Source organism: Mycteria americana, chromosome 1 (assembly GCF_035582795.1).
Source record: "Mycteria americana isolate JAX WOST 10 ecotype Jacksonville Zoo and Gardens chromosome 1, USCA_MyAme_1.0, whole genome shotgun sequence".
Classification (NCBI taxonomy): domain Eukaryota; kingdom Metazoa; phylum Chordata; class Aves; order Ciconiiformes; family Ciconiidae; genus Mycteria; species Mycteria americana.
In genome coordinates this window covers 126784709-126800759 of record NC_134365.1, presented here as the reverse complement: position 1 = coordinate 126800759, position 16051 = coordinate 126784709, and the positions used below count along the sequence as shown (strand labels likewise).

Sequence of the window (16051 nt, the reverse complement as noted above, 5' to 3'; positions counted from 1 at the left end):
CATGCAACCCTTACTGCTATGCATATACGAGGGGGAAAAAAAAAAATCAATGCCACACAAACTGAGGCAATATATACTTTTTTTTTAAAAAAGAAAAAATTATACAAAAACTAGCTATACAACAATGAAAAGTGTGAAAGACAGAAATAAAAACAAAGCTAAATTCATTTTTATAGAAAAAAGTCATACCATTCTTGAAGTTCAGGAGAAGGAATAAGACCTGCAGTACCATTTTTGGAGTTCTCAAGTTTACCCTGCCACCAGTTGTGATCATCTTTGCTAATGATTTGGATAATATCACCAACTCTGAATCTGATGCCAGCTTCTTTGCAAGGAATGAGGTCATCCTTTGCTGGATCATATTCAAATTGTGCTCTTACATATATCTATAAAAAGAGTTTATAAAAGACACTGCGATATTATTACTGGTACAGTATTAAGAGTAACAGGTGAAAATTTGATCTGTGCATGTAGCTACACATACTGTTTGCAACAAGCAAGGGAAGAAATGGAATGGCAAAAGCGTAAGTGACAGCTGAAAATGAAACAGACACCCCCCCCCCGCCCCAGGAAACAATGGAGACATACGATGTTACTTTGAAAGCTCATGTCTTCTACACTCTGTAAAACCCAAACAGCAAAAATGAACACATGTAATAAACTGATAGAGTCCCTCAAATCAATATTAACTATTATGAATCATTACAGATTAAAACCCAGCAGCTTACAACTTGAATTGTACTGTACTTTCCAACTGAAGTCCCATGATATGTTTTAAAAATTTGAATGACAGGAAATTTTATTGGACAGTATAAAGGACTTAGGCTACGTTACTGATCTGCACTATTTAGACTGACAATTTAGTACCTTTATTTTTTAGATTAAATATGAAGTCCTGTGTTGCACCTATCGCATATAGTTACTTGGGAGTAATCTGGGAATCCTCTGCATGGGTTTTGCAGTAAAAGTCTACTCCTGTACAAATGAAAACTAACGATTTGAGTAAGTTATTCTCTAAGGAACTTTAACAGAAAGAACTCAGATTCTGACTTCACAATTTAAAATAATATACCAATCCTTGCCTTGTGGGTTAATGAGGTCTCAACCCTAGAAATAAAAATAAGTGATCTCCAGTTTTGGTTGCTAATTACTGCTCTGATACATCCAAGGATCTTAAAATCGGAATTAAATGTCATGGGGTAATTTCTACAGTTTATGAACTTCAAACATCACCCTATAACATCTCAGAGAGCCATGTATATTCTACTGCTATTTTCTTAATAAAAATTGACTAGATTTTTTTTAAAAAAATTACATTGCAAAGTAATATCCTTCATTTAAACTGTAACACTTTTCAACTTTGCTCAAATTCTGCTCCAAAAATAGCTGTAACTATGCAGTGTTAGCACTATTCACGGAACTTTAAAAAGTTCATTTCTACAGTAATCCAACCTGCAACCCAACATATGAATAAATTAACTTAAAATGGCTAATCATTACTATCTTGTACCTGATGCATTTTTATCTGTTTACTGTGAGAACATCAGATGATAATACCAATATAGAACTCAACTTTTAATATACTAAATCTGACCCTTGTTCTGCTGTGTATTGAGTGTGTGAGTTTAGACAAGCAACCCAACTTTTTACCACCTGAAAAATAGGGTATTTTGAAACCAACTACGTTTATTTAGTAATTGGCTTTCTATGAAGTAATCAGTATTGAACCAATCCCTTATTTCCCCTCATCCTTATCTAACAAAGGTCTAGAAAAGTGAGCAGTATTTTTACCATCTAGAAACTTCCTTGCTTTTCAAGTCCCTGCTCCAGTTTGAGCCATTATCCACCAGATATTGGCTGTTCATGGAACATTACAGACTTCCTTACAGATAGCAATGTATCTGTTATCCAAGCCCTTACTGTCTTCAAGGATGATAAGCTACCAGAAAAATATGCTGGTTCAATGGGAAAAGACTCTTGAAAAAACCAGGTAACTATAAATGGTGTGAGTACGAGGAACACCATTATTCTGATATTGCCTTGAACAAACTCTCTTCTCCTGGTAAAAATACCTTATGAGAGGAAAACCCAAACCTAACACAACAGCTTGGAAGGTCTTTCATGGAGCCTTTCCATTCAGGCAGCTGGAAACTTCAGAAGACAACAGAAAGTTGAAAGAACCATATAGCTGTAAACTTTAAAAATGGGAAATGAGGTGAGAGCAATCCATCCTTGTAATAGATATTCCAGCCAACCTAACCAGACAGTAGTATAAAAAAATTGTCAGAGACAACAGATCATGGAGTCCATTGACTCTTTTGAATAGAATTGCAAGAGTTATTATTAAAACCCGTGGCGGAGTAAGAGGTTGAGTCCACGGTTAAGATTCAGAGGCAGATTCTGGAAGGGCTATATATAAATGGAGGAGTTACTGAAGATGAATCACAAATCACTTGATGGTATGTGTTGATTTGGAGGCTGCAGTAAAAAAAAATAAATTATCAGAACTGCAAAGCAAATCACAGGGAATCCTCTGCATAGCCCTTAAGAGCCTTCTTGGAATTCTCTGGAGAGGGAAGATCTTTGTTTGGTCCATGATGACATGTACTACCGTCAAGGTAACAAAGTTAAGGGAGGTTACTGAATCTGGGCCTTAGGACTGAAAATGTAAGAGGCTATCTTCAGACTTACCAAGTCTTAATAGAAACTGTCTTTAATGTTTTTCTTTGAAGAGCTTTCTTAATGTTAATAATTAGTTATAGACCAACTCAAGCTTTAGAATCTTTGTCAGTACAATGTTTTAGAGTATTAGACACTTGCTATACTAGTCTCCATTTCAGCTAAAATATAAATTTGAGCTTTCCTCTAAGATGAAAATCTGCACAGGTCACTGCACAACAGTAGATCTATTAATGCATTCTGAACTAAAACAACATCTCCAGTTAAATTTACAATGACTTTGTAACTCTCACACACGTGGACACATGAAAAAAATGTTGAATTAGCCACAAACAAATGAGTTAAAAAGAAAAAATGAAAAAAATGGAACAAATTTTCCAAGCTTAAATGTTTTAGTCCAGCACATACAGAATATGATGGGGAAAAAGATAAGCAGGGATGTTCACTAGCAGCTAAGTTTACAAAAATTCCCATGGAGGATATCTATTCACCTGTCGTCCTTTTGGTTGTGTTGTCGATGGCAAGTCCTGCAGAATAAAGTCAACCCAGGAGAAGAAATTTTCATTTTACTTTTTAAGGGTATACAACACCATTTGTTAGTGATTCATACTACATTACAGTAAAATGGTAAGTCAGACAAAAGTATAAAGCATTGACCCATGTTTAGAAATATTTTTTTCTTAAAGAAAAATCAAACCCAGGCTGTTTAGCAGCAAGCTGAAGAAAGCAGGTAAAAAGTTTAAGCAGATAGAGAATGTGCTTTTTAATAAATAATTCAGCATCTTCAACACAAAAGCACCGTCAAGTGAAAGAGGCTCTTTATGTGAATGCCTTTTCCACTTAATACTTAGTCTTGTTTTTAAAAGAGAAGAATGACTATTATAAATATTAAAAATTTTATTATTAAAAATGTATAATGTGATTAATTGTGCTGAGGAATAAGATTATAACTACTAATCGTGTTACAAATTCAATTTAATTCACAAAAATGTCTTAAATTTTTAATCCACAATTATTTTTCATTGTATTAATTAATAAGAACTTTACCTTGTGGCAAACAAGTTCTAAGTTGTAATTTTTTTAATAGTTAAAGGAGTAGTTACTCAGGGTTTGTTTGTTCATTTGCTTTTCTTTTTTTTTTAGCTTGTCCCATGAACTCATGATATTGACAGCACTCTTACTGAAGGAACTTGAGTGTACAGTTACTACATTGGTCCAAACAATGACAAATGAGAAACAACACAAATTTTAACATTAATATGCTTTAGAAAAACAGGAGATCAACAGCACCTTTCTACCGCAATACATACAAAACAGAAGTACTTTGTGTTAAAGATGTGATGATAATAGCTTGGTTTGTAGTGCAGTTTAAAGCCACTTCCTTTTGCTTTTCATATCCAGGCAAGGCTCATATTTCACAAAGTATGTGCACGTACCACAACAGCAGAGGGCACACCAATTCGTTAACTCAGATAGCGGAAACCAGTACACGTTCTAGAGGTCTCTCAAAACACAAAACTTAAAAGAGTCTAAAATGTCTTGAAATCCCAACTGCACAGTTATTCTTTCTTCAAACACTGCGTCCAAAGTTCAGGATGGAAATAAAACTTCCACTTTAAACCTTTGCTTAGTTTTGAGGAAACTGCTAACAATGATTTAAGGATGACTGAAGTGTCACATTACAGTTATTAACATTTAATTCGCTATATGGCTTTTAATAAGAAGAATATGTTGGAAAAAACCCTTAAAGAAAGAAAATGGGGAGTTACATATGTAATAACCTTGGTTCTATCAGCAGGACAAAATTTTCCACTGACCACATGATAAGTATAACAGTAATGGCAGATGAGCACCAACAAAACTTTCACACTTTCTCTGTGTGGAACTGGAAATCTTACCGAAACAGAATTGTTAGTGCTGCTATGACCATTAGCTGGGGACTGTCTGGATGTAGAGGGGGAATCTCTCTGAAATAAGACACAAGGTTCATTAACAACACAACACTATCACAGGAACACAGATATATTTAAAAGAACAGTGACATCCACAGCCTTATAACCATTTGCTTAGCTGCTTCATCTGTGAAAGCTTCCACACTACTAACTCCATAAATCTGAAAACTTTTTTCATAGTTTAAGATTCAGGTTTGACGTTTTGATATATCCTAGGTAATAACTATTTTTATATTGCCTTAGCAGTCAAATAGTTTTTTAATTACTGAGTATCTGGGACCTCTTAGATCTCATGTGGCTGACAATGCTAAAGGCCATTAGTCATACCGGTGTCTTTGTCAAAGGTAATTACCTGGAAGTTATATGCTGAATAATACTTTGAATAGAACGAGGCACATATTCCATTTTAAAGACACTTCTAAACCTTTTTTCAGCTATGTGGTGGAGGTCAGTGTTGATCAGTTTCTACTCTGTAAGATGCATCTCTCGGCAGTGCCTCAAAGACACTGCAGCTAACACATGAGAAGGAAGCTGGATACTCTCTTCTCCCTCCTCATCCATTTTACAGCATACTGAGGTTTTTTTTCCTCCAACATTCTTATAGGCTTAAAAACTTTAAACTTTGCCAAAATATATCACTTCAAAAAAGCCACCTCTCTTAACTCAGACTACCAGTGTGGTCCTGCACTTCAGTGAGGATACAGCAGACGCAGGGTGCATACCAGGAAATTCTACAGAAAGGGTAACAGGAATTTCTGACTGGGTTTTGCAGAAGCAAGAAAGTCACTTGTAGAACAATCTTTTTCACGTGCCATTTTCATTGTATAGTACTTAATTCCATAAGATCAGATAACCGAGCTGCCTCTTCAGGAAATAAAATAATTCAATCATACATTGGGAAAAAAAATCCCTTCTACCCCAAAGGAATTTTGAAATATAACATTCCATGTCAAAGGTCAATTTAGGAATGTCTGGTAATTTTGCATAACATCAAGGACAGCAGATAAAAAGGGCTAAAACAGTTTTCAGAGAAAACAAAGTTATCCCTGTCACATTTTCTCAATGTAAGTGCCCTCTGTGAACAAACTAAAAACCAGAATCGGAGCTAAACTGTTCATGCAACAACATTAATCAGGTAAAGGCCCTCCACTAATACTCTTGAACTTATACTAATTATGTGATAGCACTCATAGCTATTTAAAAGCATCAAGAGAAGTTAAAATGACAGGCAATACTTTATCACTCTTGCTGCCTGTACACCAGATGTGCAATAAACTCATGTAGCACTTCTGCACTTTTTTGTGGACTCATTAGGTATGATTTCACAGAAAGTTCCATGTGTAGCTATCTAGATGCTTGCTTTGATTTTCACACAGTTGAGGACAGATCTGACAAGATTACAGCTGTAAAATCATTATGGTTCAAAGTATGTAGGTCTGTATACTTCTGCTACATGCATAAAAACATACTCATTTGGCTCCCACAACTATTTGCAACATGTAATGGACCAGGGAAAATCAGATATAATTCTATTTACAAAATCACTCCAGCATAACAAGTTTAAAATGTTCAAATGAGACCAAATAAGCTATTCATTACTGAAAAAAAAATAGAAAAAAGAAAAGCCTAAAGGAACTATTATTCCTTTTTTTTGTGTACGGGATTATCAGCATCACCTTTATAAAATAGCAGCTAGGAGATACTTTTTTCCAAAAAAGCAGTGACTTCCTTCTTTTATAAAGAGATTTTCTGCTTGCTCTGCAATTCTGTCTGCCAATTTCTCACGTTCAAGAAGAGGTGAAAAATTAATGTTACCTTTTTTTTTTCCCTTTTTTTTTTAAAAAAAACTAGTTTGTTATGATCTGCTAGTCAGTGATGGTTTAGCAAGGGAAAGCTTTGGAAAGTGATGCAAGCACCCAAGTCACTTGGAGAAAAACAAGTTTAGAAAAACAACTTGGAGAATGCCACTATTTCTGGACTCTTTTGATGGCGTCTCCCTTTGAAGGAAATTTTCTTGGTTTGAGAATGTTTTGATTTGTATTCCTCCAACAATTCTCAACAGAAGACAGCATATTACTCAAAGCAAATGTTCATCATATCATACTGAGGAAAATACACATTTTTCTGACATTTTTCAGTGCCATTGGTGATTTCAGTACTAACTGTAAGAAATTAATCTAGCAAGCTAGTCAAGAGGCATATGTACAATTTTTAAATGATTAGGCAGTTCAGCCACAATTTCAAAGGCATTTAGATTCTTAATTTCCTAAGGACCTGGTCTTTCTTTCCAAAAATGTCAAGACTCAAAAGTTAAGAGAAAAACTGTATTATACACAGTCTAACGAGACAAACCAATGAGTAGAGAGATCCTTGTAGAGTGATAGGACTGCTTAGAACTGGACTGGAAAACCTCAGCTTTGGTTGTGAGTTTGTTTCTCCAGTAAATCAGAAAAAGCCCTAGTTCTCCTGGGGATAAGAGCAGAAAAACACTTGGAGGATCCAATGATTCTGAGTAGTGTAGAAGTGTCATCATCATATTTCAGTATAACTTGACTATCTAAACTTCCCAATCTTGTCTGCCCTCAAGCCAAGTAAACACAAGGGCAGTCTTTTGGATCCTTGCTCTTCAGTTCAAGCACTGCAGCTGAACCCTTAGAGGAAAAAAATCACAATTATTTCCAAATGATGGCAAAATTGTTTCCTGTTGATTCTTTGTTCTCAGGTGTGGATTGTGAATGATAAATAAATGCATTTGAGATGCAATCCTATAGCAGAAGTCAATTATGTCTACTAGATGTGGCCTGATCAAATTAGATACTGACAAGAACAGCTAGATTAATGACCCTGTTGCCAGATCCACAAAAAAAATGAGAGAGACTTTCCAAAAACCTGAAAATACATTTCAGTTTCAGTCTTTCTCAAGGAACCTTTCTGGCCGTATCTTTAATACAAATGTAAAAAAGATTTAGGTTTAAGACTATAAAAAGTCTTATACTCTGAGCACTAATGGAAACATTGCAAGACTAAAGGAAAAAATTCATGGTGATTACCACCAGATTAAAAAAAAAAAAAAAAAAATATATATATAAAGGCTTTTCTTCTTAATGAAACAACTGAAGTGTTTCATGAAGACAATCCGAAATATAAAGAATGTTTATAAGGAAAGTTTTTTTGTAAAAAAAACAAAAAAAAACACCACAAAAAACCCCCTTCCCTTACCATTCTTACATATCTGACACCATAAAAAGTTATTTGGGGTGATTTGTCAGTACAAAGAAAGAATGCAAATGTAGCTAGGACAAAATGCTTACTCAGTTGGATAAAGCTTAAATGTATAAACAGCATATGCAACCATCAGCCATAAGAAGAATGTGTTGCAATAATTACTTAAGTTCATGTTTATGTAGGTCTGTAATTTCCTGGGTATCTGAAGCAGAAAACACAACATCCTGGCCATTGCGTTATCCAGATATCTGAGTAACTCAGGCCATTTCCCACACCAATGACTAAACCGGTCATCTCACAGTAGATCAGCTGATCACATTTTTATACAAGGGGAATCCATAAGGATTATGTTTTCAAGTCTACTCCACGAAATAGAAGGCCTGGTAACTGAATGGAAGGCATGGGTGCAGGAAAAGCCACAAATCCCTAAGAAACTTGAAATTATTCAGTTGAGATTTTGGAAACTGCCTAGTGACACTGAAGTACCTTTACACACTATAGGCACAAGACTTCCCCAAATATGCAAAAGTGGCTTAATATTTAGAAAACATCACTACAACACTTCTCTTAAATGCCTACAAAAGAAGAAAAATATGGTGTGAAAGGCAAATCTCAGTTACTTAAAAAATAACATCCTGCACCCCCCTCACCTTTGTATATAAAGGCATATAGATTCTATATATAAAGGCAGATCACCTCTGATTCTACTAATATTTAGTTTTTCTTATTCAAGATTAACAATATGTTTTGCAATCCAATGATGTGATCATGGTAGGAGCCTCAAAAAAAACCCAGTTATTGATTCTGTTTTATATTCCTTTTCTGATAAAACTATACTATGTAAGCACCAGTCCATGACTAAAGGAAGGCGGGGAACCAAACATAAATTTATACTGAAATATTGCCAAAAAATACCTTAACTACTAAGATTATACTAGTGAAGACCCAATATCTCTGAATTTATCCTGCTAGAGAGCATCAGAAGCAAGCTTTTTGTGTCTTCATAATGTCATTCAACATTCATTTTTAGCTGTAATTGATGGTTAAGAATTTGATTCATCATCTGAACCACAATCCTGAAAAATTCTGTGAAAAAAATTCTCTCTGTACCAAATGACTAGTGATGTTTTCATAGGATGATTTAAAAATGTTGGCTTTTTGTAACAGTTGAAAATCTAGCCAAAGTCATAGTGCGGCTGAGCAGGTGTAATAGACTGAGACACCTCTGACTAAATGAATGCTAAATGCCAGAGTGTGATAATTAGACAGGCATTTTTTTTTCCTCTGTCTTTGATCACACATTTCTTGTTTTGCTGTTTTTTCCAAAGGAAGGTAAGAGTCCATTTTCCTCTGTTCTGTGAAATAAATAGTCATGAAGAACCTAAGGACACAAAGCTAAGGAAAAGAGATGACCTGCTATTACTAAAATGACACCTAATGGTATGAATTAAAAGCTGCATGCTGAATTATTTTCTCCAAATAATAATCTTCCCAGCCGGTATATAGTTTCACCAATTTCTGTATTTTAATATTGGGAAGTGAGATATCTTTTATTATTACTGCTACTTACAGCACAGAAGTCAATACATAAATTTGTCAGCACACTCTAGAATTTCTATTTGAGTTTTTTTTTTTTAAAGCCTCTGCATTTCATGAAAAACTTCTGCTTTCATATTTATACCTTTTAAGAAAATCGGCCTCATAGGTGAAAACTTGTCAAATCTTCTACATCTAAAACCTTTTAGTTCTTGTTGACTTCTATTAAAAGTACAGAAGGCAACCAAAAAGCAGTAATTTTTTTCTTTCAAACAGATTGTTCCGACAATCACAATAGCAGTTTCTGTGTGTTCTAGCATCTGCTGAGACACAAAAACAATTAGGGTGAAATCACAGCTCTAATTAAGATAAGGTGCTTGACTTCAACAGGGATTGTGATTTCACTCTTGGAATTCTAATTTGGGAACTGTTTGCGCAGTTAAGCATGTGGCACAGAAAGACTGGCATCATCTACATAGTGCATATGCCATCTGTATGCTTAAATTGGAACAGTATCTCTCAAGTAGCCATTTTCTAGAATTTAATTCCCTTCAGTTGCAATCTGGAACATAACTTTGTGAGCAGAAGGGAATTAAACGTTACTGTGCAAAAACCATAATACCAAGTTTCTAGTTCAACAAGAACTAACTCCAAATCTGTTTTTCTTCTGTAATGACAAATACCATTTTTTCATGGAAACATAATATTAAGCCACATGTAACTGTTACAGACAACCATCACAAATTTACCTCAACAGGGTTATACAGAAACAGATTCTTCAATTAACCCTTAACAGCCCAAAGCAGTAAAATAATGCTTAATGCCTAAAAAAAGGAGGATTGTTCCTCAGCTTAGGAATTTTAATAGACTTCCTGGAGAATGAGTTTAAATTGTAATTTTTTTAAAGGGGCTTCCTAAATGCATGAGTTGAGAATCCCCTTTTCTTTTTTTTTTTTAATAGGCTGTAAAGAGTTAGTTAAGGTGTTGATGAGATGAATATGAAGGCAGGGCTGAGTAGGTAGGTGGGACCTACTCGTGTTCCGTTATCTTTGTTGTAAAATTGGTGTGCGTGATCTAACAGGACAGGCAGAAACAATTTCCCAGAAAGCAGTAACATCCAGCCATCAGCAGGCAGTTAGTTACAGGACTGAGGAAGAAATGGGATGGTTCATTAAATTCATTACCTCACAGGATGAAGATTGCGTGCGATAACTTGGCACAATCTTAAAGGTGATACTTCCACGCATTTCCCTCTGCAAAAAGAGAAGCACTTCTTTAAAGACTAAGACACTGAAGATAAAAATTTCCAAAGCAGTAATGCTTGAAAGGAAAGCATCATAGTTTGAGAGCAGCAGTACGTTTTCCTAAAGTAAATACTCAAAGAAGCTAAAATGCTATGGCTCATTTGTCATTTCACTTAGAAACAAACATTTAGATCATCTCTCATTAATCTAAAAGATAAATACACATTATTAGTTTGTTCGCCTGATCAGCTTTTGAATGCTTAGAACCTACAGCTGTATTTTAAGGTGAGGAATTCACAGATGTGTAGGTTTCTTCCATGTCAATCTTTTCTTTGTAGCTATATTCTTGTAATCCACCCAGTCTTTGCTACTAACGTGATATTTTCTTCCCTTTCATCATACACGTTAAATAGCAAAAGCATATTCACTGTTTCTGGAAAGCTGCATGTTACTCTACGAAATGCAAGAAATAGCTTTTGGCCAGAACAGAACATGGGGTCTGCTAGTTTGCATTTACTATAGTATAAGAATATTCATAACAAGTAGTAACTGCAGAATAGCAGCAGATTGTGGCAACATATTTGCTCAGCCGTATTTTCTTAAATGACAATTTGAATATAACTACTACCACAAGGCTGACAACTGCAGGACTCGATCTGGGCAGAAACGTAAGCAGATCACTTCAAGTGATCTTGGAGTTTTTCTCCTTTCTCTCTTTGGCTGGCTTATTGTGAGCCAAAAAAATGCTATTTGCCTAGACTCACTTAAGCTTGTCTACATAGTTCTGGACACAACAAAAGGGTTAGTGATATCATCCAAGATCCCAAGATTAGGGATCAAAGGGAAGCATGTAGACAAATTTGCAAGTGTTATGGAATATCAAACCAACGCTACTAGCAAGGCCCAAGATGGAGTTTTCCTGCAAAAAGCCAGACTGTCTGAGCTCAAAACATTTTTTTTTCTTTGTAACATCAATAATCATGAGCCACAATAGTTATAAATTGAAAGAAGGGATGTTCCAGCTACATACAAGGAACACGTTTGTCCCTATGATGATAAATTAAGTGTTGGAACAGGTTGCCCAAAGAGGCACCTGTCCTGTCAAATCTCTGTCCTTGGATATTTTCAAGGTTTAACCAGACAAAGCCCTGAGCAACCTTGGCTGAATTTAATGTTGACCCTGCTTTGTGCAGGCGACTGGACAGGAGACCTCCTGAGGTTTCTTCCGATCTGAATGGTTCTCTGATTTATTGTCTTTGTGCAGCGATTATACCAATAGGCAAGAAAAGTTTCTTTTCTCTCATAGTATACTCCGTGACTGCACTTAGTGTAGACTGAAGATTTAAAATAAGGGCATGATTTTTATAGACTAACTTGGGATGAGTAATAGGAGGAAAGCAGTTTTTTTTCTGATACGTCTACTAGAGACAAGATAAGAAACTCCTGCATTTCAACAAAGGAAACTCAGACATTAGAAAAAGCTTTCTAAAACATAGAAGAGTTATACACTAAATTCAACTGCCTGGAGAGTTTGGGGAACCTCCATTATTCAAGTTTTTTTAAGAGCTGGTCAGACATACATCTGTCAGGATTGGTTAAGTGTCAATGATCTTTTCTGCGGGACTAAATGGAATAAATAAAATGACACCTGGAGGTGCCTTCTACCATTCCTGGGCATAATGTGCAAAAAAGCCACTACTAAAAAACAGGGGAGAGCCTGTAGAAGGCTTTAACAGCTGAACACAGGAAGACTGTGTTATATGCACATGTAGGCTATCAAGAATAGAACCAAAAGGGGAAGTCACAATGCAATTACATAAAAGTTTTGTCAAAATAAGACAGGCACTTTTATAAAGAACATGAGAAAGATTTCAGACACTTACAAGCATTTTTTGTAGTTGTTCTACAGTTTGATTTGCCACACTGATTCCATTTATTTCTCGGATTTCATCCCCTACATGTAGCGTACCTGTGGAGTTAACAAAACACACAATCACCTCAAACATGTTTTTACAAATTGAGATAACTGTAAGACAGTACTAATATTCATACGAAGGCATAAATATGAAACAATGTTAAAATAAGTTTTTTGGCTAGATTCAGAAAAGGACTTTGGTAGCTATGTATTAGCTACCAAAGATTATGAATCTGTCTTTCAGAGTGCAGTCAGTACACCACGATGAGATGCCCAGGCACCCTATAAAGTACATGGGGGAAACATCAGTCCCTTACAAGGACACTGCAAAAACTCCACACATTGAAAAGAAAGTCACCTGCAACTAGTCAGCTGGAACCGTTCAACAGAGATATTCAAGCAGTATTTTATCAGATGACTACTTAATGCAGTTTGGCTTCTGGACATAGTCTTAATTTCATCTGTCAGACTGCTGTATTTTTTAATTTCTCTGATTTTTATTTGCCACAGTTACAGTATGCATTTTCTCTATGTACACTTGACTTCAGCTTGAATGTAAATGATTGGTGTGACTACCTACAATGTCAGATGATGAAACAAATACCTACTTAGCTTAGGCAAGTCATGAACTGACCTGCTGAAGCTGGGATGGGAATGGCATGCTACAACATGGCTCTAAGACACTACAGAAGCTCAACAGGGAGGAGGCAGTGAATGAATTAATCATCTTCAGGATTAGAAGCAACCTAGGACACTCTTTTTGGATGATAATTTCTGACTTGAGTAGCTCAAGCCCACCTAATTCTCTAGCAGTTCTCCAAAAAAACTTCCATGGTTTAGTATTAGCCCGAAGATGTTTTTCATATATAATGAAGTATGAAAAAGCCATTTACTTCACATATATTTCTTTCTGCTGTATGATTTAAATAATTTGTGCAACTATCCTTTTCTAAATACTGTACCTAATACAATTACTGTATCTAATAGAATTAATCTTACTGGGAAAACTAGCAATTGGCAACCATTTCCTAAACTAAAACATATCTATGGAAAATTACCTGAAAAAAGTCAATCAACTAGAATCCTGAAAAATCCTTAAAATTCTTTTCCTGAACCAAAATAGTCAGTTTTTCCAAAAAATATCATTCAAGCAAAACTTTCAGCTGGACAAATGTATGAAAATCAAACTGTGTGCCTGCTGAACACAAGCACAGCCTGAACCAAGGAGAAGAATCCTGAAAAGCTCTGTTGCTATGATTCCCTTTGGGCTCTCTTCTGCGAAACAGAAGCTCACTTGGCAGTGCTACAGGAGAGAGTCCAAAGTTTACAAAAACTTTCATTTCTCTCAAGAGTAAGTCCTTCAGCCATATTAAATGCTCCAAACAATTCTACAGGAACTGATCTGCTGATAGTGAAATTATAAAAAAGGACTCATCACAATTCTTCTTCCACTCTTCAGTGGAAAAATTATCACAATTAATAGTTTACTGAATGTAAATGCAACAGTCCTGCATCTGAATTTCAAATTAATCTAGTTCACATCTAGAATATTAATGACCAAATCTCTAGTGAAACACTCTGAAAGTTCAGTTTTGGCAGACTTTTTCAGGAAGGCATTCAATACTCAATTCTTAAAAAAATATTCTAAAAAATATGAGGCTCTGTGTTGACTGTATCTTGCCAAAATTAAATTGTGTTTGAAGTGAGTGTAATTGTTATTAAACAATAATACTGAATCACAAAGAGCATATGCCCTGGAATAGTATAAAGATTCTTTGGCTTTATTCAAAATATAAATCTGATGGAATTAAATATTAGAATGACAGACTCAGTAATATCCCTGTATCAAATCATTTCAATAGTGCACTTAAATAAAATCCCCTCTCCTGGAGTATTTCGCATTTCTGTTACTCTGACAGAAGTGAATATTGTTCTGTTCAAGCCTGGAATGGAGCAGTATACATAAAAATTGGGAATAAAGGATGGACATTTAGCAGTAGATGGTCATTCTGTTTTTGGGGGTGGATGCATTGATAAACCATAGGAAGACATTTTCAATCTGAGGGAAGAGGCTTTTATTATTTGCAGAAACTTTTTACTCTTTATAAATATTCTTGTTGGAAAAGAGTATTCTTGACATCTTTGAATAATGACTCTTCCGTACCATTTGTATATCCCATGATATCTATGCTTAACCATCTAATTTTGGTTGCTTTTGGGTCCTTTTCTATTGGCAGTGCAGTGTTTATGTAGAACTTAAGCTATTCATGACTTACTGATGTATAACACATCTGTAATAACAAAGAATGGATGTATTTCTGGAGAAATGATTTCCCTTGCCTTTGCAAGTCAAAGTGAAGACAGTTTTAGGAAGTTTGTGCTCTTGCTCTGCACAGAAGTATGAGAAATCCTACCCTATTAGGAAGCAGACAGAACAAATTCTTGGAGTCCCTATTCGGAAACATGTTTTGTAGCCAAAAGGAAATTCTGTAGCTTGGAAAGTGAAACACTGTGAACGTATAATCGTATTTTCACCACATAATCACATACATTTTGTTAGAATTGAATAAAAGATACCAGGGGTATCAGCGTTCTAAAAATTGGTGTGAGCTTTACATTAAGTCACTTCAAGAATGTAGCATAGACAATGTACAACCGCAGTTTTTCTGGTGAGGTTAAATGGGCAGCCAGTAAGTCCTCTCTCTTCTTTGGAAGTCTTTTAAAATGCTATTAGGACCTCTTCTTAAATGCATTTTAAGAATGAATTCACATCTAAGCATGTATGACCCAAAACCAGTCAGCAGCAAAAAACCTATGGGTTAAGATACTGAGAGCTGTTGAGAACTCGGGCTCTATGCAGATCCCTTGAAAATAATATTTACAGTACGAGTCATCTAAACAGAATCCACAGGTAAAAAGTGAATGGACAATTGAGCTTAGTTAAGGCACAGACACGAAGATGAAAGCGAAGACATAATTAAAAGCCTGAGATCTAAGATACAATTCATTTACTTATCCTAAAAAAGCGGACAAGCCAACAAAAAGACAATTTTTAATGACTGAAACTGGTGTTTCATTTTCATTGAGCTCAATCCTCTGGAAGGTGCAAGCAGATAGCATCTTTACAAGCCCACCTCCCTACTTCAACTTCCCCACCTTTTGAGTAAGGACAACTATAATCAGCAGGACTAGACACAGCTGGCATAGAGATAGGAGGCAGACTTCACAGTAGCTACTATTTTGTGATTGGGAATTGTGCAGTTTGTACTTAATATTGCAAGACCTGAAATTATATAGCTCCTGAAACCCTCCCAGTAGATCTATTATCTAGTAATTGCTGTTATTGCCTGGAAGTCTTCCATATAGCAAGAGGAGACAGCAGAAACAACATAAAAAAGCCCCAAAACAAATAAAAGCCACAGACCCTGTCAATAGGATTCAAAGACATGTTGTACTCAAGATCACTGTCAACTTACATTTGTGTTTTTCTATTCAGTAAA

At 35.5% G+C, this 16051-nt stretch overlaps 1 protein-coding gene across 3 annotated transcripts in view; it reads right to left on the bottom strand.

The window, feature by feature from the left end:
• The window catches only part of CASK (calcium/calmodulin dependent serine protein kinase), a 226215-nt gene that overhangs the window by 19527 nt on the left and 190637 nt on the right, over window positions 1–16051 (bottom strand). The window contains exons 16-20 of one of the 3 annotated variants that reach the window (XM_075520149.1): window positions 12520–12605; window positions 10577–10645; window positions 4578–4646; window positions 3171–3206; window positions 190–386 (exon numbers count right to left, since the gene is read on the bottom strand). In XM_075520149.1, coding sequence (XP_075376264.1) covers window positions 190–386; window positions 3171–3206; window positions 4578–4646; window positions 10577–10645; window positions 12520–12605 — 457 coding nt within the window. The remainder of the gene's footprint in view (window positions 1–189; window positions 387–3170; window positions 3207–4577; window positions 4647–10576; window positions 10646–12519; window positions 12606–16051) is intronic. The other 2 variants (XM_075520153.1, XM_075520155.1) reach the window with 2 other exon arrangements.